Source organism: Natrix helvetica (genome assembly GCF_964273705.1).
Source record: "Natrix helvetica genome assembly, chromosome: 2".
Classification (NCBI taxonomy): domain Eukaryota; kingdom Metazoa; phylum Chordata; class Lepidosauria; order Squamata; family Natricidae; genus Natrix; species Natrix helvetica.
In genome coordinates this window covers 75,100,782-75,127,624 of record NC_138552.1, presented here as the reverse complement: position 1 = coordinate 75,127,624, position 26,843 = coordinate 75,100,782, and the positions used below count along the sequence as shown (strand labels likewise).

The 26,843-nt window shown below is 40.2% G+C and overlaps 1 protein-coding gene across 2 annotated transcripts; it reads right to left on the bottom strand.

The window, feature by feature from the left end:
- Window positions 1-13,028: 13,028 nt before the first annotated feature.
- Window positions 13,029-23,356, bottom strand: LOC309386555 (uncharacterized protein). 2 transcript variants are annotated; one of them, XM_081942072.1, is made up of 5 exons: window positions 23,146-23,356; window positions 20,474-20,613; window positions 19,491-19,587; window positions 17,666-17,752; window positions 13,029-16,658 (listed from the first exon to the last, which is right to left on the bottom strand). In XM_081942072.1, the coding sequence occupies exon 5, from the start codon at window positions 15,889-15,891 to the stop codon at window positions 14,518-14,520; it is 1,374 nt and encodes a 457-aa protein (XP_081798198.1). In that variant the 5' UTR covers window positions 15,892-16,658; window positions 17,666-17,752; window positions 19,491-19,587; window positions 20,474-20,613; window positions 23,146-23,356; the 3' UTR covers window positions 13,029-14,517. The 2 variants fall into 2 exon arrangements, with proteins under 2 accessions (XP_081798198.1, XP_081798199.1); XM_081942073.1 differs by lacking the exons at window positions 17,666-17,752; window positions 19,491-19,587; window positions 20,474-20,613; window positions 23,146-23,356 and adding an exon at window positions 17,069-17,138.
- Between the last annotated feature and the right edge of the window lie 3,487 nt (window positions 23,357-26,843).

Below are 26,843 nucleotides of genomic sequence, written 5' to 3'. Positions count from 1 at the left end.
CAGCTCGTTCTCGGCCGCTTTCTCCCATTTCGACGCTCCGTTTTAGAGAAGAGGGGAGCTCCTGATTGGACGAACCGAGTCTCGGGCTCTCGTCCGGAAGAGGAAACGGAAAGGCGGATTCGCTACTGCGCGCTGTCACTCAAGCTGCAGCTTTGGAGGAAGGCGGAGCTTACCGCTGGTCAAAAATGTGGAGAGAGAGAGAGAGAGCCTGGTCGGAGTGCGCGAGCGCGGTTGCCCCCACTTTTTTTCCCCTCTCCCCTCAGGGCAGGCGCGTGCATGCGTGTGAACGCTTCTGGGTCCCGTCCCCCCCATTCTTTCTCGGTTCAGCTGTTTGGATCCAGAGGGGAATCTTTGGAACGTGCCGTCCCTTTTCGAAAGAGAGGGAGGGGAGGGAGAGAGTTGAGGGAGAGGGTGGGGTGAAGAAGGTGCTGGAATTTAACCGTGCCTGCCGGTGCAAGCTTGTCGGGGAAGAAGGAAGGGTGGGGAACAAACTGACTTCACCTCAGTGTTGGTTTTGTAGTAGTTGTTTACCTGTGGCTCCTGGGACAGGGGCAAGGTTAATAGGGAAGGTCGTCGTGGAGTCTTTGATGCTCTCTTGAGCTTGGGGTTTTTTGCTTGCAGACTTTTCTGATAAGTCCCCAAGGTGCCTTTTTCAAGAGGCGACTTAAACTTTCTGGCTTTCCTTTGAAGACGTTTCGCTTCTCATCCAAGAGGCTTCCTTCAGCCCTGACACGATGGTGGGGAATGGAAAGCACCATCCTATCAGAGCTGGAGAAGCTTCTGGGGTGACAGGCGAAAGGTTTTCAAAGAAAAACCAGAAAGTCCAATTGCCACTTGAAAAAGCACCTGGGGGCAACCCTGAACCTGGATGACTGAGAATCTCCATAACAATCACCTAATAAGGTAACATCATCAGTGCTAGTGAGTGTGGAGTTAGGTCCCTGAATGTCCTCTGTACTGGCTCTTGGCATGAGGAAAAATACCAGGTTTGCAAATAAAATGAGGGGGCAGGAAGTTTTAGAATTCATTGTGGTTTTCTTCCAAAGAGAATATAGGCAGCTGAGGGTTGAACTGTGGAGTCCTTGCTGCTTGGCTACGTGCTTATTTTTCATTATCACGGTAGGTAACATTGTCATTGCTAGTGAGTATGGATTTTGCTGCCTGTTTATATATATAGGTAGTCCTTGATTTGCAACCACAATTGAGTGTGAAAAAAGGTCATAAGTCACTTTTTCCAGTGCCATTGTAACTTTGGTCATTCAACGAACTGTTGTAAATTGAGGACTATAGTATAATGCCCAGCCAGTATTAGTGGGAGTGGTTTTCTCCTTGGTAGTCTCTTGATTAGGGTATTATTTTCTGCTTGTCTGGTATTAATTATTAACAGGAATGGATCTCTTGGCTGCTAGTTGCCTTTGATTTCTTTTCTGCATTATACTGTGTTTTAACTGGTTTTAGGATTGCTCGCCACCCAGAGTTAACGATTTGTGATGGGTGGCTATACAAATTGAATAAATAATAAAAGTTAATCCCTGATTATTTGGTTGTTGGAGAGGATGTAGTCTGTTCTCCTCCTTCACCCTGCTTAGATTTTTTTTATTGCCTCTTTTGAATGGTTTGTAAATGTGGTTTATCCTTTTGTGTCTGTTGAGGGCTGATTTGTCTGAATGCCAGGCTTCCAGGAATTAGTGTTTCTGGATTTAGCTTGGTCTAGGATGTTCAGTTTCCCCATTAAAACTATGGTTAAATCTGTTCATCTGTTGTGAGATTAAGAAGTTTTCATCATGTCTTCTGATAGTTGGTATTCATGGATGTGCTGTAGTAATCTTCTGCCTGTCCTGTCTGTTGTAGATGAGTTGTAGATGCCACACTTTGCAACCCAAATTGTAGTCACACTTACCCAGATGAAGTTACCTAGTCAGATAAGGAAAAATAAGCAAACAGCCTTGCTCAGCACCAATGACTCCACACTTCAATCCTGAGCTGCATAGATTCTCTTTTATTGGAAGAGAAGATAATTGTAATGATTAATAAAACTTATCTGCAAACCTGGTATTTTCCCTTATGCTGAGAATGAGTGAAGTACAGACAACACTTCAGGTCAATTTGTCTGCCAGACTTGTCTGTCAAATCTTTCAACTTCAGCCAGAAAATAACATTTTAACAAGAAACATACTCTCTACAAGGAAGATGTAGAAGTTTATAAAGCTATCATAGAAATATAACCAGAATCATTGCTTTAACAGATAGCTGTTAACATAGTTTGGGGTGGGGGAGCATCCAGTGCTTAGGGCTAGCATAAGCAAGGAGTATAATTTTGTAAATGTCTTCTGTGTTGCTCTCATTGTTATTCCCAATGTATTTGAATGTCTCCTTGGCATAGCAAAGTAGTTGGACAATAGGAGAGCTACATCTGACTCTACCTGTGTCCCTAAGTAATGCAAGCCTCAAGGCAAAGATAAAAGTTAGCAATTTCTCTGAAAGTTAAACAATACTTATCAGGGAATCCTCTTCAGTTCAGGATCATTAATGGAAGACCCTTCACATCAGCAGGCATATCTATACTAATCCAGAGAGGCTTGTATGACTCAAAAACCTCTGTCATTCAAGTCAAAGGTGGTCATTCCCTTTTGGCTAGAACACTTGTGACTTAAACCCTTGATATTCTCCCAAGTCATGTTGCACAAGGACTTTGTGACAATGGCCTGACAAAGGATTTAGATAACAAACACTTAAATTTGGGAGGAGAAAGTGTTAGGGTTGTGGGGGAGGTGATTTTAGACTTAATGCACCAGCAGATGAAGTATGACACACAGTCTGGATTGGAGGCTTTATTTGCCCAGAGGTCAAATTTTCTTAATGATTGCCTGCATCTTTGGATGGCAGAACACATATAAAAGGGCAAAAGGTGAAAAAGACTGAGGGAGATCCGTCAAATAACTCATTCACTTTCAGAGAATCACTGGCAGCAGAATTGATGATTCTAAGAATTGTTAGCATTGAAAACAGAAAACCCAAATAATTTTTTTTACAACATGCATGTGATCCTCTTCAACCCTTTCATAATTTAAGGCTACCTAACTGGTGGTTACTGTTGTAACTTTATTAATTTATTTTTTAAAGTCTTATTTTCCTTTGCTAAACACACATGGGTTCAGGTATACATAGATTAAAACATAAAAAGTAAAATCTATATCACTGGATCCAACCCTGCTTAGATTTTTGAGTTTGATCATTGCAAGATCCTGTCATATAGCAAGCATATACGAGGCAACAGAAAGCTTAATCCCATGACTTCAGTAACCTCCAGGCACCAACTAAGCTTTTTATCTTTTATAGTATTGTTTCAAGCAAAGATACAATCTAATATAACTTAGAAGGTAAATTACTTTGGAAGTTTCCTAATATCTACGGACCTGCTACTATAACTTAAAACAAAGGTGGGCAATGTTCCTTTGGTTGGCAGACAGGATTTGATTAGGAAAAAAATAATGGTGGAGGAAACAGAATAAATAAAGCTCTCAATACACAAACCATCTGAGGAGAGAGGGCAAATGTAGTCATCTATTTATGACCAATCATTTAACGACCACTCAAAGTTATGACAACTTTCAAAAATATTTACAACCTACCCTCAAATTTATAACTTCCTCCCCTCCCTGTCATCACATCACATTTTGGATGCTTGGCAACCAGCTGGCATTTAAGACTGGTTGCAGCAGCCTGCAGTCATGTAAGCATGTTTTGCATTGGGGAAGTTAGATTTGGGTAACAACATGTGATTTGATTAGCAACTATTTGATTTGCTTAACAACCAATGTAAAAATGGTTAAAATTTGATCCGGTCACATGGTGACTCAATTTATGACCGTAACAATTTATAGTCAAAAGTCTGGGCTCCAATGTGGTCATAGTGCATAGTGTGAGTAGAGGTGACATATTTTGTTTTTTTAAGCACCATGGGAGTTTAACATGCAGGCAGATCTATATACCATTAGCCTTTTTTGTATGTAAGTGACCTGTGGTCCTTTTGACTTTTAGCTTTGCTATAAGGGGAACATAGCTAAGAAGCAAATTTCCATGCAAGAGATAAGCCAAATGTCACTTTTTTTTCAAACAGAAAGATATAGGAAACATATTAATCTCTGTTGCAAAATAAAACAATGCAGGAGTCAATGCACAAATTAAACTTTCTTCACTATAAATCACCCAGAAGATTTTGTTTTAGGATTTAGGCCGGTGAGATCTGAAAACGTATTTGCCACAGGTAGTGTTATTCATTCACGGGTGGATCCCAGTGTGGTATATGGTATTTCAATTAGCCTAGCTCTAATCCTGCTCCATGCATCTGCTAAGTACTGAAAGGAAATGCAGAGAATAGAATTGTATCTTCAATTACGTATGTATGTATGCATGTATGTACGTACGTGCGTTAAGTATGTAGACTTCTCCAAACCAAATGGAGTCTCGGATACATACTATATGCAAATTAAACAGACTCCAGCAGGCCTTATACTCCTTATTTTTTAAGTAATGCAATGTCAAAATGTATTTCTTGGTTAAATAAAAGGAAGGAAACTATAAGCCTCTGTATGAGACGATTTTTTAAAACCAAAGATTTGACCTGAATACAGACATGTATGATCTAATACATTTCATGGGTTTTCAATCCCTGACCCATTATGTTAATGGGAAGACTTTCAATTTTAAGTCAAATTTGTGGTTTCTGAATTTTAGCAACATAATGAACATGCCCAAATGTGTTGTTAATGCAAGTTATTATCTATATTCACTCTTGATTTCCTCATAGCAATTCCATTCCAGCCTGATTGCCTCATGCTTATTTCATAAAAGCTTGTAACTACCAAAAATTAGCATTAAAATGCTAATGTTGTGAAGGAATTGAACAAGATGTTCAGATTATTAAAAACAAGTTACATGAATATGAAAGATCAATCAAATTGTATTGACACAGAATCTTAATCCCTATAAGAATCATATAGACCAATAATCAACTAACTCACTTCACAAATGCCAAATCTAATTATAATATTCTATTATGCACAGCATGAAGTATTTGAGAAAGCACAACAGGAGCATTAAATACGAAATGATTTTAAAAAAACACTCAAAAGTGCCCACTGAATCTGGAACATCAAATGTCTATTGAGAGGAAATACAATAAAGTAATTTTAGTATTTGGAAAAGGGTGGAGTTGACAAGCTGGAATCCTGACCTGGAATACAATATCAAGTCTTGGTTATAGATGACACATGAGGTCTCATAGCAACTTTTGATTGTAGTATAATCAACAGGAGGCATGACATATTCAGATTTGTCCAACATTTTGATCTGTTATATCTCTCTCAGAGGGCACAAATAGAAAATGAAGGTCACCCCCATTTGTTTGTATTTGTTTACCTCCTCTTATGCTTTGCCAAATCTCTTTGAAAGTGTCAATGCTTCCTGACAAATCTTAATTCATGTGGGAGAAACATTAGAACATAAGCAGTAGAAAACCTTAGGGATCTTAAGATTTAATCAGTTTCAGGTGTTAAGACTGAAATCCCACCACATTGTAAAAAAGCATACGTATCTACAGATGAAAACTCCCAAAATATAGAAGAAAGACTGCTTCAAAGTATTTTGGGCTTTATTGTCACAACTAAGACTGGACAAAACCCCTGGACTATGGCCTCCATCAATTTTAGTCTCTTGATTTTAGAAGCATTGTCTCAACCTTGAATTTGCACTTTTTGATTCCTAGATTCTTCTTTGATTCCTTGAATTCTGAACAATTTTACATTTCTCCATTACTCCTCTGCTTTGGTAGACTATAATCCTGAACCTGCAAGTCAGACTTCTATACTGACCCAGAAATCTTCCTTCCAGATTTGGCATGGGGCTCAGATTCATAACTATAATATACCTTCTAGTGCCGTGATGGCGAACCTATGGTATGCTTGCCACAGATGGCACACAGAGCCATTTGTTAGAGCATGCGAGGCATTGCCCTGTCAGCTCCAGCATGTATGCGTGTGCTGGCCAGCTGAGTTTGGCCTTCAGAGGGCGAAAAACAACCCAACACCCAAAGTAAAAGTTCGGTAACAGACTTCCTGTTTACGCGTTGGGCTGTTTTTCTTCCTCCTGAAGCTTCAGGGAAGCCTCCTGAAGTCTCCGGAGGGGCAAAAATGGCCATATGGACAACCCGGAAGTCCATCCCTGAACTTCCTGTTTGCCTGTTGGGCAGTTTTTCTCTGTCAGGAGGCTTCAGGAGGCTTCCCTGAAGCTTCCAGAGGGCAAAAAACAACCCAACGCGCAAACCGGAAGTTTGGGAACAGATTTCTTATGTTTATGGGTAAATATCAACAGAAATGCCGCAGGGAGGTGGAACCAACTAAATGGTTCCGCCCCAGGCGCCTGATGAACCCTGAAAGGTTCCTGATGGAGCTTGGGACTTTTCTTGAATCCCTTGCTCACAGCTTGACCGAAGCCCTAGTGGAAGCCTGGGATAGGACGGCCACTGGGGCCTTGGATTGTGTTGTGCCTTTGCGGCCTCTGACCCGTTGTCGATCCTGGGTAGCTCCCTGGTTTACTGAGGAGCTCCGGGAGATGAAATGCTGGAAAAGATACCTAAAGAGTGGTTGGAGGGCCAGCAATCTGGGAGTCCTCCTGAATATGCGGCTTAGTTTAGAAGAACACCTGACGGCCGTGGCCAGGTGGGCCTTTTACAAGGTTCACCTGGTACGTCAGTTGCGCCCCTTCCTGGATTGGGATGCTCTGTGCACAGTCACTCATGCCCTCGTCCTTTTTCGCCTGGACTACTGCAACGCTCGCTACATGGGGCTGCCCTTGAAGAGCAGCCGGAGGCTTCAGCTGGTCCAGAATGCGGCTGCGCGGGTTATCATGGGGGTACCTAGGTGCTCCCATGTTACACCCCTTTTAGTCAGCCTGCACTGGTTGCCAGTTGTTTTCCGGGTGCGATTCAAGGTACTAATTATGACCTTTAAAGCGTGCCATGGCTTAGGCCCAGGGTACCTGCGAGACCACCTACTGCCACCAGTCGCCTCCCACCGTCCAGTGTGATCCCACAGAGTTGGCCTCCTCAGGGTGCCGTCAGCCAGATAGTATCGGGTAGCAACCCCCAGGGGGAGAGCCTTCTCTGTGGGAGCACCTTCCCTCTGGAATGAGCTGCCTCCGGAGCTTCGTAAAATCCCTGACCTCCGGTCCATCCGACACGCCCTAAAAAGTTGGCTTTTCCAGCAAGCCGGCCTGGCCTGAACAGAATAAAATAAATGATTAATTTAATTGTTAATTTTAATCTAATTTTTAAATTTTTATTGTTAATATTAATTGGGATTGTTTTTGGATACTTTATTTAATTTCCTCTTTAACTTTTGTAATATGTGTTTGTTTTCATGTTGTACGCCACCCTGAGTCCTTTGGAAGAAGGGCGGCATATAAATCCAATAAACAAACAAACATAAACATACTGGAATCAGGAACATTTCTGGTTACAATTCTGAGGTAGTGGTCCTATATTTTAGGCACTGTCTTTTGCAAGTATATGTGGTTAAATAAACCTTTCATCATATTCTAATTATTGTTTTATGAGAGTTAGGTTTGACTTTTACAGGTGGTCCTTGATTTACAACCACCATTGCGACCAGAATTTCTGTCACCAAATAAGTCACTTGTTCAGTGAGGCATGTCTGATTTTACAAACTATTTTGCCTTGGTTTTTATGCAAATCGCTGCAGTTGTTAAATGACTCGTGCGACTGTTAAGCAAATCCAGCTCCCTACCGCACATTGTTTGTCGCAAGCCAGTGGGAAGGTCACAAATGGAGATCACAGACCCACTTAATGGTAGTAAATACTTTTCCAAATTTTGAGCATGTGACCGTGGGGATGTTATGATGGTTATAAGTGTGTGGACTGGCCATAAATCACTTTTTTCAGTGCCACCGTAACATGAAATCGTCACTAAACGTATGATTGTAAGTGAAGGACTATCGGTATATTTTGAAACTAAATGGTACAGATGTGTTTGAACAGCAACCTTTTTTTTAAATGAAGTTATGATGACTAGAGAAACCACACAGATTACTGAACTTCTATCCGATACAAAATAGTCCTACTAAAAATGAAATAATGGCTGCGACAGTGCTGAGATCAATAAACAAGACAGGATTCTACATACTGTTTCCACTAGTTTTGATGTTGAAAATGCTGAAAATCAACATTTGCGTTTTCGTTATCTGGAGGGTTATTTGTACCATTTTGCTAATGTTTTATTTCATTAAAAAGCAGCAGTGGAATAGAGCTCAGGTAGTGCTGGAGATTTTCCCTACCGGCTGTTTATTTATTTATTTATTTTTGCCTTTGAAAGTGCCTTTCACCAACTGTTTTTCTTCCCAAGTGAAAAAAAAAATACTGTCACTTTTCTGCTTAGAAACAAAACAGCTTGGGAAAGATCATTTTGAGTGGCTGGAGGTAAAGAGAATTAAGAACCTTTTCCCTTTGCTACTGACTCATTTCTGATTATAGCTTCCCAAGGCTGCTTTTCATTTAATAAACAACAATAACCCATCAGGGGGATTGTTAAGTGCAATTATGCATATCATCTGGTTTCAGCCTGGAGGCTTGCCTACACTGTCAGATTTCTTATGTTTATGGGTAAATACCAACAGAAATGCATGTATAAATTATGAATATTGGGTATTTCTTATTGCGTTTATAAAAGATGTTGAGGGGTGATACGGCCAATGATTAGTGGCTAATTTGTTGAGCTTTTTAGATCATTTTGTCTGTCTAATGATATGCATTAAGGAACTGCCCAGCAGTGGTGGGTTATGGCCAGTATGCCCTGGTACGGGCATACCAGTTGGAGCTGGAACCAGCAGCCACCGTACCAGAATGGTGTTTTGGTGGACCTCCCTCCCCCACATTCCTTACCTGCTTTTAAGACAACCGGGCTATTTGCACACACATGCGCAGTGTACAGCTCCTAGGTGACCTCCGCTGAGCAGCTGGAGCATCACAGGGAGTGAAAGTACATGCGTGTGCAGCACACATGCCCAAGGTGGAGGACCAGCTCCGTCGCAGCGTACCAGTTGCAACGGGATCCGGAACCCACCACTGCTGCCCAGTTCCTCAACAAAGCAGAGTAGCATTTCAACAAATCTTTATCATATATTTGTAACCTTACGGATCAGCCCAAACAGGTAAACCATGCAATGCTTTGAAGAAATGATGAGGTTTTTACCCTGTTTCCCTGAAAATAAGACCTCCCTGGATAATAAGGCCAACCGGGCTTTTGAGTGCATGCGCTAAAATAAGCCCTCTCCCGAAAATAAGCCCTCTCTGAAAAAAAATGCAACACAGAAGCAGCCATGAGGTGTCCACTCTTGCCGCTGCCTGCACCTCAAAAATAATAAGACCTCCCTGAAAATAAGGCCAAGTGCTTATTTGGGGGGGTCAAAAGAAAGTAAGACCCTGTCCTATTTTCAGGGAAACACGGTAGCAATGGCAATTATCAGTCAGTTTGATCTAGTGGTTAAGGCACCAGGTTAGAAACCATGAGATTCTGAGTTCTAATTCCACTTTAGCCAGCTGGGTGACTTTGGGCCAGTCAGTCTCTCAACCCAACTCAACTCACAGGGTTGTTGTGGGGAAAATAGGAGGAAGAAGGAATATTGTGTGTGTTCATCACAGATTTGGGAGAGGTGTATATCATAAGAAGGCATCCAAAATTTCACTGCTTTATATGCCTCACATAAAAGGACGGAGGGCATTATATACCCAACTGTTAACATGGCTAAGCTTTGAGTTCACATAGCATAACTTTGGGTGGGGGAAGGACTGCAGGTTGGAAGAGCAGCATTGCAGCATTGCCTATTAATGCTAGGAGACTAAGGGACATTGAAAAGGCAACCATATGAAGCCACCAAGGAGCTATTAAACCAAGCTCTAAAATGTACAAGAACTTTGAACGGCCATTTGTAGCGTTATGAGGAAGTTGGAATGGTGGTAGCTGCCAAATATAATGCCAAATATAATGCTAATGTTAAAAATAGCCCTGGACAAAGAACTTTCATAGCACAATTGGGAATGGTATTATTGTTAATAGCACTATTTAATAATTATTTCACATTGCCGTTGGAAACAATTATTCAAAAGAAAATAAAGTACAGCAAATACCAACCCTAAATTATTTACTGCTTGAAGAAGGGCCAGATAATGTCCTCTTTTAAGGAGGGATTTTTTAAAAAAAAATCTTATACCATTCAACTGCTTGACGTTCATTTATCCCCAGTTTAGGTACAGGTACGAAATCACTTCAGGCCTCTATTGTCTTCTAACTCTGGGTCAATCTGATGGTAAAATAATGTGTGCCCGTATCATTTTGAGAGACCTTCATGCAAAGCAATGACAGAAACCAAGAAAAGCATTTTTTTCTTGTAGTTGATAAATACAATATTAGCCTATTCGTCAAGTCAGGGTTAGGGTTAAGATAAGTATGGGAAGTTTTTTGGTTCTTATCCAGTGGTCGGTTGCAGGCGGTACGCCCCGGTACGGGTGTACCGGAGCCTGCCCGGAGCACCGGGTACCGTTCCGGTACAGTGCTCCGGAGGGCCCCCCCCCATGCTTCTTACCTGTCTTTAAAGCCTTTGGCGCTTCCGCTCACGTGCCTGTGCATTGCTCCGCTGAGCAGCTGAAGTGTTGCAGAGGCATCACTGGAAGGTAAGACGCATGCGCGCACTGCGCTCATTCATGTGGAGGACGCAGTGTCCCGTTGCAACTGTACCGGTTGCAACGGGATTCAGAATCCACCACTGTTCTTATCCCAATATTTTAATAACACTACTGGATAACAGTACATAATCCCACACTGAATTCATATTGAAATATAACAAGTTTCAACGTTGGCTTCTCTTTTTTTGCAGGATATTTATATCCTGATGAAGCTTAATGGTAGTTCCTAAAAATGACCTTAACAAGATTCTCAAAAGCTGTTATTTTATAGGAATCAGGAATCAAACAAAATCAAGTTTTATTTGTGGAATCCTGTGGACATCATCTGGCATCATTGTAGGTAGTTCTTGACTTACAACCACAATTGACCCCAAAATTTCTCTTGCTAAGTGAGACAATTAAGAAAATGTCATCCCATTTCATGACCTTTCTTAGTACAATTGTTAGGTTAATGAATGCAATTGTTAATTTGGTAACACCGTTATTAAGTGAATCTGGATTTCCCATTGACTTTGCTTGTTAGAAGGTTGCAAAAGGTGATCACAAGACTCCAGGCTACTACAACCATCATGAGTCAGTTGTCAAGGACCTGAATTTTAATCATGTTGACTATGGAGATGCTGCAATAGTTGTGTGAAAAACAGCCATAAGTCACTTTTTTCAATGCCTGTTTGTAACTTCAAAGTCATTAAACAGTTAAGTCGAATACTACCTGTATATTATTGAGGACTACCCAAAATAACCAAAACCATTAGACCCCAAGCCTAGAACTTCTTCTGCGCAACCATTTCTATATTTGAGAATTGGCTAGCCCTTTTTGTAATTGACTTGTTTCTATAATGTTAAGAAACTGGGATTAGTTATTAATTTCTTGCTATCCTAGTTCCTACATAACAGAAACAGGCTGTTCAGTTAAGATACAATATACTGTATTTCATCTCCACTAAGAGGATATCTTTTCACTCATCTTAAGATTTTCATAAAAATGTAAAATGAACTTTCAATTGAGGATCCTTTGTTCCACATCTAATCAGAAGAGGCCAACACATTCCCTCAGGTATCCTCTGCACAGAATATTTTGCAAATGGTCTGAAACCCCCAAATCTATTTAGGCACGTAACAATTAGCCTGCATAATTGTTGCTTGACCTTGTTCTTTTCTTCTCCTTCTAAACATTTTGTATCTCAATACTTGCTTGTTTTGCTTTAAAAGAGAATTTGCTACAATTTTTGTGTTGAACTGTTACCTCACATGTTTTTTAGAATAATGATAAGGTTTTTATGCCTTAAGTTCCAAGTTACTGGGGTTTGGACAAGAACATTTAAGTGCTTTCTTTTCACTTTTTTTTGCCTAGAATTGTGTGGATTAGAAGACTCTTAAAAGAAAAGCTTAGAATTCCTCAGTGGACAGTTAAAAGAGGAGACAGCAGATACAACCTGACTCCTGGTAATCATTTATGATAAATAGGGTCTCTTAAATATAAAGTTTCTATCAGTAAAGAAACAAAGGTGCATGTTTTCCCAATCCTTAATACTGATTATACAAATGTTTAGAAAGCATTGACTCAATGAAAAATATAAGCCAATAAACTCCCAACATAGCTCTTTTAATAATGTTGCAGCAAGTTTGAAATTTGTGTGCATTATTTAATTGATATTGTTTTTCACCGAAACATAACATTAAGTCTAGGGAGATAAGAGATGGCTTTCTTCATGGAAGAACAGTGCAGTCCTACCCTGTGCTCAAGTCAATCCTCTCCCCTATAAGGATGCATATATGGAATTACAGAATTAAAATTCTCCTGGTGCCAAAGCATGAAAAGAAGGACTTGAAGACTTTATTCATAATTTGAATCAAATTAATTTAAGTGAAGAATCAATGTTATTGAATAGAAAACTGGACACACTGAAATAGTTTTAATTACTTGATTTAATGTTAGCTGCGATTGCCTCAATAAACAGGGGAGAGAGAAAATACCTTCAAGTATACAGTATATTCATTGTCAAGCTTTTTTCCTCCAAAGAACTATAAATCTGGTTGGAATACTGTTCTTTGGAAAACTGTTTTCGGAATACCATGCTCTTTTTCAAATCAAATCTTTTTCAATAATGAATTATAAATAAAGTACAATTAAAGTTATCTGTGTATTAATTAATATTATTGATCAACAACTTAAGAGTTGCTGTGGAATCCCAGAAAACACATTTTGATCTGAAATGTTAAATGCCTTTTTATTGTACCAATAGAGAATATTTTAGTCTGAGGTTGAAATGAGGGGTCTTGCAAATGTTTCATGACCCAAACTAGCACTGATAATCTTACCTTGTTTGGGTAGTAAAATGTCTGCAAGAAAACAACTATGTTCAGAACGCCAAGGACCTCTTTTTATTGTCCAGTTTTATTTTATTCAAAAGCTTAAAACACAAAATCTAAAAGTAAAAAAATTAAACACAGACAAATTTAGACAAAAAGATAAAAGTGAATAAAAAAAGGACAAAAACAATAATTATCTCCCCAGTTGAACATTGTCAAATCTATTGTAACAATACCTTCCCCCTATTGAAAAGGTTTAAAATTTATAAGCTTGTACATCTATTTGCAACCCAAATGATCTATCACACATTACATATATCAGGGGTGTCAAACCTAAGGCCTGAGGCAGGATCCGGCCTGTGAGGTGCTTAGATATGGCCTGTGGGGCTATTCTGGAAACAGCGAAGGACCAGCCCGTGCCTTTGCCAGTGAAAATGAAGCTCCGTTTTTGCTGGCAGAGTTGCAGAAGGCCATCACAGCTGAAAATGGAGCTCATGAGGGCCGCGGGTGGCACTCCCACGCAGTTTTTGCTGGCAGAGGGTTGCAGGAGGCCGTCGCAGCCACAAATGGAGCTCGGGACCACCACAGGTGTCCCTGACATAAATGATGTTGAGCTGGCCACACCCACCCTGGCCATGCCTACCTCCCCTCCCCCCGGGTCAACCACACCCCTGATGCGGCTCTCAATAAAATTGAGTTTGACACCCCTAATGCATATGAAGGAAAAAACTAGTTAACAGGTCAAACAAAAGCAAAGTTGAAGCTCAAAACATTCTGTTAACAATCTGTTATTATAATTTACTTGTAGAACAGAATCACCCCGACCATTATCTCTGAGTCAAATACCAGAGTATTTGGTCAAATGCCCTCATTTGCTTCTTAATAATGAAACCTTTCCTTAGGTTTTTAATTGGGAACTTTCCCAACAATTGCATTTTATTTCCAAAGTTCGTAAGACTCTATTGTAAGTATCTTTGCAACATATGTTATTGAATAATTCTTTTTGAGAATACAACATTCATCTTGCCAAAGAGTCCAGTCCATCCTTCATTATATCCATTGTCTCAGAATTTCTTATATTCATATTCTTTTCAATCGTTTCTGGCATATCTATATTTTTCAAACCATACAGTTTCTTCTTCATATCTAATGGCAACAGATCAGATTCCATTTCCCCAGACTGCAAATTGAGTCCAACTGTTGTTTCCTGCTTTTGAATATCATTTTGAGATTACACAACTGTTTACTAGAATGACTATTTTTACTCTTAACATTTAGATCCAAGATGCTAGTAATTGTAACAAAAATCAGTTGGTTTAGTGGCTAAAGGCAGCAGGCTAAAAACAAGGAGATGGTGAATTCTAGTGCCACCTAAGGCACAAAGTTTTTCAGGATATACATGGAACAGGTTATCCCTCTGTAAATAGAATTGCATATGAGATCATGTTCAAGTCAAGTCAAGTTGCCTCATCTGATCAACCACACTGGATGCTGCACCTTGTTGAACAGAATAATTAACACCAGTCCGGCGAATTTGAGCATATTGAGCAACCCATTCATCAATAAAATACCTTAGTGATATCATCATATTTTTCAATCCCTCGTATCCTTTAAGAGACTGAACTCCTCCTGCCAAAATTTGAAGTTGAATGGCAGTGTAAAGAATGTTTGGAAATTCTTTATTTGTATGTTCTGGCTGTGCAGTATTAAAAACATAAGTCCATCCAATCCAATGGCAATTGTTAACAGTATCTCCAAATGCAGCTGCTGCTGCCATCTCGTCTTTTCCAGTAACTGCTTTTATATGTTCATTTAGCTCTGTCCAGGGAAAATCTTCATATGTTCTAATTGCTTGATTAACAGTTACTATTCCAGTAAGCATTTTGTTTCTTGTTTCTTCAATCATAGTCCCAAGTGTCAATGAGATTTTAGTAACTTCTGCTTTAAGATTAGTAAACATCTCTTCAAAGTTTTGTCCAGTGGTCTGCCCATCCCAAATGTTACGAAGACAATAGAAACCATTAATCACAACATCTTGATCTACTTCAATATCCTGAGATCCTGTCTCTCGACGGATTTGTCTAAGAGTTTTGTTCAGTTTAGCTGGAGTAATACTCCCCGCACAGGTTACTATTAATACAGCTGTGGTCAAATTTGCTAAGATTTTTTCTCTAAATTGGGTTGACATTACCATAACCCGAGCCAGTAGTTCAAAAGACCAGAGAGGATTATCTTGAACAATAGCTGTATTGGCAGTTCCATCAGCAAGGTTCACATTAAGAAGTCCTCCGAACAACCAAGGATGGATTTCCCCAGCTACAGGTGCAGGTTTAGCCGCCGCAGGTACAGCCTGAGGACAATTGCTTTGGGAGCGCACAGGATTGTTGGGGTCAAAAACTTGTCCCATCCAAGCATCAAATCGTTCAGCACTGAAAACAAAATTGCCCTGAGCGTTAGGCACAATCAGGGCTGCATCTGGACCAAATACGAATGAATTTTGTTCAAGCTGAGTATCGTTTTTTAAGATGGCTGGGTCAACTGGCTCGGCAAATATCGATCTAACCAATTTTTCCAAATCCAAATCACTGAAACGAGATTTTGGGACAATGTGAAGATGGGGTCCAATAATGCTCAAACTGGCTATAGCAACTTGACGAGAATAATTCGGAATCACTCCTTCCTCGCGAAGTTTTTTTTCAATAACAATCGATAGAATCCCACGAGTCATGAAAGCACCAGCAGCCTGGGTAACAACTTTATACCACGGACTACATCCGTGAACAAATGATGCTAGCTCTGATATATTAAAAAAAGGATTCATTTTGGCGACTTAAATACTCCTAGCAGCAAACTTTTAAAACAATTTGTGTTTGTTTTTCCATCCAGTCAGGGCAACATTTTCAAGGGAGCTCATGCCACGCATAAATTAGCTCATCGAACACCTTCAAATGAAAAGGCAATTTTTGAAAATACATTTGCTAACCCCCAATTTCAATGACTATATAAATAGCATTCTTTTAACACAGAATTTGGGTATGAGAGTAGGTCAAAAACAAATTCCTTATTTGTCAAGTACAATAGCAAATGTAAAGACAAGCCAACTGCTAGGCCAATTTCTGCTGCAAACCACTCCCGCTGTGCTTATTTTTGCATTTAAAAAGTTCTAGTGGGCTTTTCTCCAAGCAAGCTGTGACTGCAGTAACAGCTCAAGCCCATTTGGCACACAAGCTGCATTGCTGAAAATACACATTTTTCTGTTTTTCACTGCATTTGTCATCCTATCCTTTTGACTGCTGTCCATTGTCTTCAAATGATCAAAACAAGTTTTAACATGATATAATCCTAACGTGGATTATTAGTAACCCCCTAATTTTCAATATGATATTACCAAAGGGTTTAATCCAACAATAGGCAAATGTGTGCTTGGACTACAGGGAATATCTAAAAGTAAAACTCCTCTGGAAGTTACAACAAAAACAGGTTTAAAAGGTGAGACAGATGACCAGGCCAGAAGGAAGAGTGATGACACCTAGCCAGCTTCTTAGCGAAGTGCCAGCATGATGCCTAGAAGATCTGGTCTGAAGATTGCTGGATGAGAGAAAAGGAAGAAAAGAGACAGGTCAGATTAGAAGGTGAAAACAACTTTTAAGCAGAAATATCAACGATGAGAGAAGAGAAATAATTAATCATGTTCCAACTATAGGCTTAATGACTATTCAGAGAAAAATGTAAAACTAATAGCCTCCCAATGGAGGCCTAAAGCTGCCAGGCTTATAATATCTATGGCAAATTAAATATTAAGGCACATCAGACATCAGATGATCATATAGCCTACTTCTATACCGTCTCCATCTCCCTCCCAAAAGAGGCCTTGAGGTTTATCTTGGTTCCTATACTCTACTGGAGTTCTTATTTTGTGGAATGAAAATTCAGCCCTAAAATTCTGTATTTCTGCTAATATCTTTTTCATGCCCATGCAATTTTAACGAAAGTCACACCATTGATGCACAAAAGAAAGGTATTGGCATGCTCCGGTAATCCCAAGATCTGCAGTGATTAAAAATGGACATGGAGACAGAAGAGAAGAAAAAATGGCTAGAATTCTGAACAGAAGCTGCAACTTACTTGCAGAACCTCCAACTTGTTTGGATTTTTTGTTTTTGTTATCTGAGTTTAAAATGTGGCATTAGTACTTTTATAGTATACAATTTGCATTTATTTAATATCTTAAACTTAAATGACTGTACAAGTAAATGTTCAAACATTTTAATTAGGGAAACAGAACAAGCATTTATTTATAAGTAAAATTACATTAAATGACCTCAAGCAGTTGAGTGTCAGCTTGGTATAGTAGTTAAGGCACCAGGTTAGAAAACAGGAACCTGTGAGTTCTAGATCTGCTTTAAGCACAGTCATGCCTTTTCTCTTAGGGCCAGTCCCTCTTTCTCAGCCCTAAGAAGCAGACAATGACAAACCATTTCTGAAATCTTGCCAAGAAAACTGCAGTGACTTGTCCAGATAGTAGTCAGGAGTCAACACTTGACTTAAAAGCACAAAAAAAAACTCACAAAAAACCACCACCACCAAGCACTTACCAAATGCCAGCCAAACACTTTTGAAAGAAGACAATGTCAAGATTAGTAGCACTTCCTGATATATGTTGGTTTCAAAATTTGTCCAAACTGGCAAATGAGAAAAAGAAAGATTGATAGTATGTTCTACTCTCTGATATAAACATTTACATATTGGTTTGGAAGTTTTCTGTTTCAAAAAAAATAGGCCTACAATTTATATTGGATTCAGCCAAACAGAAATGGAAAGTGGTGGGGTGGCTGAGTCCTTGGTGCTCTCTGAGCTTATTTTCTTGCAACCATCTCATTATCCAAACTATGTAAGATCATCAGTGCTAGTGCTCTCAATTTATATTCTAGTGGCTTGCCCTGTCAGTGTTGGTAGGAGTGATCATGGATGTTCTTTGGTTGGGCTGTTTATTGTTAGCTTGTTTAGGAGTTCCTTGATTGGGATATTGTTTACTTCTTGATTGTTGGGCTGATGTTAATGTTGGTGCTAGTCTATGCTCATCTGAGTGTTGATTGCTGGTAGGAAGGTGTTTTGGTCTTTTTTGTTCCCTTTGGGAGTTGTTGATTGTCTCTTTTGCATAGTATGTAAATGTTTATGTCTGTGGGCTTATTGATGCCCGATTTGTCAGAGTGCCAGACTTCCAAGAATTCTTTAATATTTTTAGACATGGCTTGGTCTAGAGTGGTCATGGTTTCCCAGCTGAAACTATGATCAAGTCTGTGTTGTGAGATTAAAGAGTTTTCATCATGTTTTTTGACTGCTGGTTGGTCTGAAGAAACTTCTTGGATGAGAAGTGAAACATCTTCAAACAAAAACAAGAAAATTCAGGTGCCTCTTGAAAAAGCACCTTTGGGACATCTACAAAACAATCAAGTTCAGAGAACACCAAGAACCCCTCATTTCAACTGTTCTACAAATATTCTCCCCTATTGGTATAATTGGAAAGGGGCAGACAAATCCCAAACCACAAAAGTGGCTTGTCTACATGACTAAAATTGAACTGTGAGACTGAATGAAGTCATTTTATTGCTTGATGCCCTACAGAAACTGCTACACTTTCCAATTTTGTTTAAAAGGTTAGAATGGAAAGAATATGAAGAAATGTGGAGTCAAACAATAACCTCCTTATCTTCTCACTTATAAGTAATGTTCATCAGGAGTGTTTTAGTTGTAGTGCTTTACAAGAGACCTTTGTCTATAACGTATGGAGGACATAGTAAAATGGAATTTACTTCACAGAACTCATATAACTACTGAACTGTGCATTGTTGCCAATTGATTTTGGATGGAATTCAAGATGCTGGTTGTCAATTTTAAAGACCTTAATGTATCAGGGCCTAGATTATCTGTGAGAGTAGTTTCTCCTGATAACATCTGTCCAACCTGCATATCTAGCAGAGTACACATTCCCTCTATTGGAGACTTCCAACAACAGAGACCATGGAAACATGTTTTAAATTAGTGGCCTCCTCCTCTGGAATACCATCTCCAGACATTCAAATGCTCCCCTCTCCCCTAATTAGAAAGTTTGTGAAGACTGGGTTATTTCAATAGGGGCAAAGTTGCTACAACTATCTCTCAAGTGATTATTTTAAATTTAAAATAAAGTATCTGATTTCAGTATCTGTGGTTTTCAACATTTGGAGTTATGGTTTTAACTGTATTATGATTTTTAAAATCCAAATTATAGAATTGGAATTTGTATGGTCCTGACTTCATTGTAAGAAAGTAAGTAAATTAAAAAAAAAAAAACTACTTTTCCTAGAAATGTTATTTCATGTGAAGGATTAAAAAGTTAGTTATTTGTGGTTTTTCCATGCTAGTGAATGGAAAGCTTACTTCAAATTAGATTCCAAGTTGAAATGAGCAGTTTTAACCAAGTGGGCAATAGGTTCAAACCAATCCTCTGAATCACAACTAGTGGACAATGTAGTACCTAAAAGTGAAAAGAAGTAAAATATGTCAGCATGTAAAGAATTTCAGCACTGTTTTCATTCCCCGGTCCCTCCAAAACTATTTGAAGCTTATGTTCATCTCATCTCAGCAGATAAGCAAATGCTCAGCATTTCCTGAGATCACAACAGGTGCTTCCACAGAAGGATAGAACCAGCGCGAAAGCAATTCAATTTCTGTGATCCTATTGCAGAGGTGGGAGAGTTGAATCCATTTGTTTTGACTTAGGTGTGATGCATTTGAAACACAGGAAATTTTTCTTTGAAAAATTTGTGAAGAGTCCCATCCTCCATATTATGCTTTGATCATGGGTTTTAGGTCTTTCAAAGGAAAAAAAGATGATTTTATACTTTTCAATGTATTCTGTTATGAACATCTGGGCTTTTGTTTACAAATGCAAATACATGATGGATGTAGATCGGATGTATCTGTTGGTGCAGTAAGTTTGCTTCTATTCCATACAGAGGGAGGTATTTTCTGGTACACTAGCATCTATGGTTTTGGTCATAGTAATATATAATTCTCTTATCCCACTTCTCACAAGTGTAAGAAAATAAACTGTAACCCCTTCTCCATTTTTAATTTGTTTTATAAGCATTTTGAAGCCATTTAAAAAAAGAAAAAAGAAAATCTGAGCAGTAGAAGCTTCTGGCTGCAAAGTTGTATTCCCTCCTGTTTTAGCTTTTTCTGCAATGTCTAGACCAGAGCAGATACAGGTAGTCCTTGACTTACAACAGTTCATTTAGTGAATGTTCAAGGTTACTGAATGGTACTGCAAAAAGTAACATGACATTTTTTCACACTTATGACCATTGCAGCATCCCCCCTGGTCACGTGATTCACATTTGGATGCTTGACAATTGACTCACATTTATGATGGTTGCAATACCCCGTAGTCATGTGATCTCCTTTTGCGATCTTCTGACAAGCAAAGTCAATGAGGAAATCTGATTCACTGAACAACCGTGTTACTAATTTAAGAACTGCAATGATTCACTGGGAAAGCCACCTAGGAAAGCCAAAGGAAATAATCAAAACCATAAAAAAGCGAAAGTTAGAATATTTTGGATATGTGATGCAACACCTGGAAAAATACTGCACAATTCACTTAATCCTCCAGGGACAAATTGAAGGCAAATGAGGTCCAGGGAGAAGGCTTCAACAACATGGCTTCAAAATTTAAGGAACCAGTTTGGACAAAACTCAGCAGCACTTTTTCATGTGGCTGTTGATAAAAATAGGATCGCCAATGTCTGATGACGGATAAAGGAGGAGGAGGAGGAGAAGAAAAAGAAGAAGAAATGTGGCGAGAAAAGTTGTAAAACTCACTTAACAAATTTCTCACTTGGCAAAATAAATTTGGGGCTCAATTGTGGTTGTAAGTTGAGGACTACCTGTATGCTAAACAATGCTTATGGAAGACTTTAGAAACAGTTCCACAAGCAATATTGAAAAAAGACCAACTTTATTGCTTCAAATAAACTAGTTTTAAAAAATGACTTAACTTTCCAAACCAGCCAATGTTATTTGATTGCAGTGGATTCCAATCTAGTATAAGCCTTTGCATGGTGATAAGAATTAGTAAAAAAAAAAAAACTGCCCTAAACTTTAGACAATTTCAAAGATTGTTATACCCTGGTTTTTCCAGCAACCTACATTTGAAACTTATTTTACAAAAAAAGCTTAAGTTACTGTCTCTGAAAATAAAAAGGCAGATTTAATTATAGCAATTATATTTTATGCAGTGTTTCTCCATACTTCATCAAGTAACTCCTATTAATGTCATATCCAAGTAGATTTATTTATTTCATCAGTAGTATTCTCTTTTTGTAAGGTTCTTTTACAGCTTCTTATTACTAGTTGATGTTTTTATTGTTTTGTAAACTACCCAGGATTATGATATATGAGATGGGCAGTCACAGAAGTCTTATAGATAGCAGGCTTTTACAATAGCAAACACAACTGCAAGTTATAACAGGTTTGTGGGGCTGATTATTAATACATATGTAAATGTCATAGCTTATTCCAAAAGCTCATTTTCTTTCTATATTACATAAAGTTGTTACAGTAAGATTAACTGAAATTCAGGTAAAGTTAAACAGCTGTTAGTTTAGCTGTTAAAAAGAACTCCATTAGCAGACATCATAGTGGGATGGCAAATTTAGGGTGGGGTTGTTTTTGTTTGGGAGGGGGTTATTTCTAGCCTGTTCCTTTCTAATATTACATTTTAATAATTTTCCCCAAATGCCCTGTTATTATGTAACGTCCATCATTAAATAAAGAGGTTTCAGGGGAAAAAATAGGCAAGTTAAAGATACAGAAAACAGGTGCAAAGCTCAAGTGATAAGAGGGTGGGAGAGGGGTAGGCTTCCCACTGGCTTTGCAGGATTTCTCCACCCATTAATAGATATTCATTTAAGTGCACTATCAAGTGTACCAAGTAATTAATTGCTGCCTTTTTCTCTCTGAGCACATTCTATCAGGCTTTGTTCTGGTTAGAAAAACACAAATGAGCTCTCCAGCGAATTTATTGTCGGAAAGTATAAAAATCATCCTTCTAACTTGTGGCAGTAATAGCTGATGTCCATTTTATGTGGAGTACTCCACCAGGCAAGAAAATATTTGTCTTTCTTTACAGGTTTAAATAGCCTTTTCCTGTTTTAAGTTGAGCCCAGTATTGTAAGAACAGCTTTGTCAAGCAAAATGACCTAAGTCAAACAACTGCATTTTCTGTTTTTGTTTCGGAAGGGAAAAGCCTTAGGGAATAATTTTATTATAATAAATATATCATAAATGTATTGATTTTATTATATCACAGCGACCCATCTATTCCATTCTAAAAGGAGAGCAAACGGCGTTCATATGTTCCAGGGAGTCTCCTCTCCCAAATAGACCCTTGGTAAATCCTGCCTTCCATTTCTCCCTGAAAGCTACGGATTCAATCCTTTGGAAATGATTGGTTCCTCTCCCCGTCGAAGGCAGGGAGAAAGGAGAGGAGAGTCCCGAGATGCAGAAAAGCGGCGACCAAGATTTTGAGCGCCGTTCCCACCTCTCTCTTTTCCCAGCTGACTCCGGACGGCGGCGGCGGCTCTTCCGCTACACCCCTGCAGAGCAGTCTAGGCGCACCAGAGAAGACAAGAAAGGGCCTCGGAGATCGCGGCCCTTTTTTGCAACCGAGCAGAAGCAGCTGCGGCAGCTCCTTCCGGTTTCCGCCCCCGCCCTCCTCGCCCCGTCCCCTTGCCACATTGGGTTCTTCCTGGAGGGGCGGGGCTTATCCGATCCTGGAGGTGACGGGGAAGAGGCCGGTTGCTTTTTGAAAATAAATGGCGGCCCAGAGTGTGGTGTGCGCCTCTCCTGCACGCATCTGAAGAGATTTTTCTTTTTGTGTGCGCGCGCTACATACTTTTGCGTTTATGTATTTATTTATTAAACTAATATGCCGCCCATTCACATAAAGGCGACTCTTGGCAACCAAGTAAAAGCAACGGGATAAAGCAATAAACTATTAAAGTAATACATATTAACTTTAAAATTCACTTACAGTTAACGAAGTCGGCAAGGAAGGTGTCAAGATACACAGGAGCTGGAGCTTTCTGCCTGTTAACATTCTGTCCTGGGATCTTCTTTTTCTAAAAAAGATTGCTGTTGGAAGAAATGTCCTCCTGGGTTCAACTCCCAAGTGGGGAAAAAGACACTGGGGACATGGGGGCTGCTTGGCAAAATGGTTTAAGGTGGACAAGACCACATGGCTTGAGGCCCTGGGGAAAAAGGTCCCCAGGTGTTGGGTTAAGAAGAAAAGAGGGAAAAGAAGGGGCTTGCTGAGTTTTTTATACTCTCTGCTCGACCCCACCTCTCTGTTTCCTGTTCCTGTGTAAGAAATGTATTCTGATTGGTTGTCATATTCCCATGGGGCCATGCAGGGGCAACTCTCTAGGCTGTGTTTTGAATCCCAAATTTGAATTCTCAGATGCCGTTTGAGATGAGTATGGGTAAAGGGCTAATACTATCATGCCTTAATCCCATCACCCTGGACCTGAAGGGGAAATCTCTTTAATTATGTAGAATAGACTGGCTTGGGCATCTTAATGGCCCATTGACAAAGGGGGAAGGGCAGGAAGCTGCAGGCAACTACTTTGTCTTTAAAACAGGTTTCTCTTTCTTCACATTCAGGGAAATATAATATTCTGCCTTTTACATATTTCCGAGGATATTTTGTTTTTCTAGGAGAGGGCTGGGTGCTAACTTCCTACAATGGCTTACTTTTCAACCTGGGTGACATGTTAAATATGCCAACACCTGGATAGCATTTCATTACTAATTTTATTCATCGTGATTTGGTCTAGTGGTCAAGGTACCACGCTGGAAACCCAGAGATGGTGAACTTTAGTCCAGCCTCAAGCATGAAAGCCAGCTGAGTCACTCACTCTCAGTCTAGCCCACCTCAAAGAGTTGTTGATGTGAGGAAAACAGAAGGAGGAAGGAGTATTGTGTGTGTTCACCTTGTAAACATAATAAAGTGGGATATAAATAAATATTCTTTGACTGGTCATCCAAGGAATGACTTCTTTGGACTGTAGCATTCTTCATAGTTTACTCTCTTCTCCACTGGAAAGCTTGATGGGGTATCTACATGAAATTACATAATTACTAGCATGTGCTAGTTTCTAGGGCTGAATCCTGATACTTGGTGACAAGTGAAAGAGGCCATATTGGACTTTGTGAAAATGCAGAAGGTTCTCATACATTATCTCATTAAATCTTATTCATTCAAAAGTTACTTTATGTTATTTCCATGGCCTGGTCATTTATTATTCCAAAGTATATGGAACTATCCTTTTCTAAGGTTATTGATGACCTCAAAACCTAGAGGCAGTTTTGCTTCTGGGGTTCATCAGCTTAGTAGTAGTTCTTACCTGGCGCTGTTCATATATTTTAGTACAGATAGTCCTCCTTACCTTACCTTCACCTTTATTTCGATTTTTATACCACCCCCTCTCCCCAAAGGGACTCGGGGCGGTGTACAGTCAAATAAAACAGATAAAATGAAAATGCAAACATACAAACATAAAAACATAGAAGAGGAGGCAATACGACACTGTACAAAGTAAAGTAGATAAAAACAATATTTCAACAATCCTAAAAATACCCAATTAAAATTACCCAGTTAAAATATATCTGCCAGGAGGTATAATAAGGTTATGAATGGTCCAGGCCGGCTAAACGGAACAGGTGAGTCTTCAGACTTCGACTTACTACAGTCAATTAGTAACATTTCAAAGTTACAACAGCACTGAAAAAAGCGACATCATTGTTTTTCACACAACTATTGCAATATCTCCATGGTCCTGTGATCAAAATTTGGATGCTTGGCAACTGGTTCATATTTATGATGGTTGCAATGTCCCAAGGTCTTGTGATCACCTTTTGCATTCTTCTGACAAGTAAAGTCAATGGGGAAGTCAGATTCACTTAACAACCAGGTTACTAACTTAACAACTGCAAAGAATTATTTAACAACAGTGGTAAGAAAAATCATAAAATGAGGCAAAACTCGCTTAACAAATGTCTCAGTAACATAAATTTGGGGCTCAATTGTGGTCATGAGTCAAGGGCTACCTGTACTGGAGGGCTGCAGGCCCCTCACTCCAGTCATTCTGTAACTAAGCTACCATAAGTATAATAGAAATACTTACACATCAGTGTCCCATTTACTGTGTCTTTCTACTTCATCTGTATCTCCTTTTATTTCTTGATACATTACAAGCTTCCTGTTCATCCTGTTCCAAATACTGAGAATAAAGACCAATTTTGTAATTAATTTAAAAGATGTCCATCTTAAGGAGGAGGAGGAGGAGCTTCCCTGGAAGGAGGAGGAGCTTCCTGGAGGATGGCGGTCAGCCTCTGAGCTCCGTGTTTTCTCGGGGCTCTTTTTGACCGGGCTGGGTGCTGCTGGTCCTTTAGACGAACTGGAGGACCACGAACCTACCCAATGATCACCCTGGCTTATTTCAGGACCCTAGTGGTCCCCCAGGGTGGCTGGACGGCACAGGAGAGTGGAAGAAAGCAAATCGGTGTTTTCTGAAAATCTGTAGTGAGCCGGGAAATGGCGGTCGGCGTGCGGGCGCGTCGGCTTACTCCGGGAGATTGCAGGCGTCGACGGCTGCTGGAGCTGGCATCTTGGCGGTTACGATCTGTTTGGCCGGCGTTTGCGGGCGTTTTTGCAAGCCACGACAGCTACGACAGCCCGAGGTGAGACCAGCGACGCCCTGAGCGGCTAGCGACGGGGACACGATGGCGTCCCACACGAGAGAAGGCGGAGGGAGGCGTTGGTGGCAGAGGCGGCCCGGAAGACCATCGGGGGCTCTAAACATCAGTCCCCCGACCTGCTGGACCCGCTGGGAGCCCCGAGCCTACCAGAAGCCCAGTGGAGGTCGTGGGAGGTTGGAGCTGGGCTTGAAACATCGGCGTCGCCGGAGTTGTTGGAGGGCGCCGGAGGCCGGCAGAAGGTGTGGAGTGAATAACAGAGGTCGCCTGGAATGGCGCGGAGGCGACGCTGGGGCTTGAAAGGTTCACGGGGAGCCGTCGACACCACCCCCCTGCCCATTATGGATTATCCGCTTGTCTTTGTATAGACTCTGAGAACGGCTTAACCCCTTACCACCTGGGGCTTGGAAGGACTGCGGGGAGCTGTTGAACCCCCCCCGCCCGCTATGGATCATCTGCTCACCCTCTTACGGATTTTTAAGTACTGCCTAACCCCCTACTATTGAGAACTGTAGATTATAGGCCCTACTTATTTTTTAGCCACTTCTACCTATTTCTTTACCCATCTCTCTCATCTTGTAATCTTGGTTGCCGTTCTGTCATGATTTTTAACGGGTAGACTTATTTAACATCTTTAGCACCCAGAATCCATCTTTAGCCCGGTATATTTATTATTTATCATTTATCATGTATGCGAGGTCTGACCTTATTTTACTGCGGGAGTCCCCCCTCTCGCAGTTATGGCCTCCTGCCCTCTCAAGGGCCCACCTCGAGGACGGGTTCATTAACCCAGAGAGGTGGAGGAAGCGCACATTGAGGGGTTTTTTAATTAATTCTTTTTTAAAAATTGTAAGGGGTTCCAGGGGTGGGGGTGGGGAATTGGTCAGGAGGGATGGGAGAGCCAGGCACCTAGGTGTGGTCGAAGGAGGAGGGAGCGGAGTGGGGGAGGAGAGGGAAGATACCATTCCTGCGCAG

Excerpts from the sequence above, each read along its gene's own strand:
- LOC309386555 (XM_081942072.1), bottom strand. The coding sequence starts at position 15,891 with ATGAATCCTTTTTTTAATATATCAGAGCTAGCATCATTTGTTCACGGA.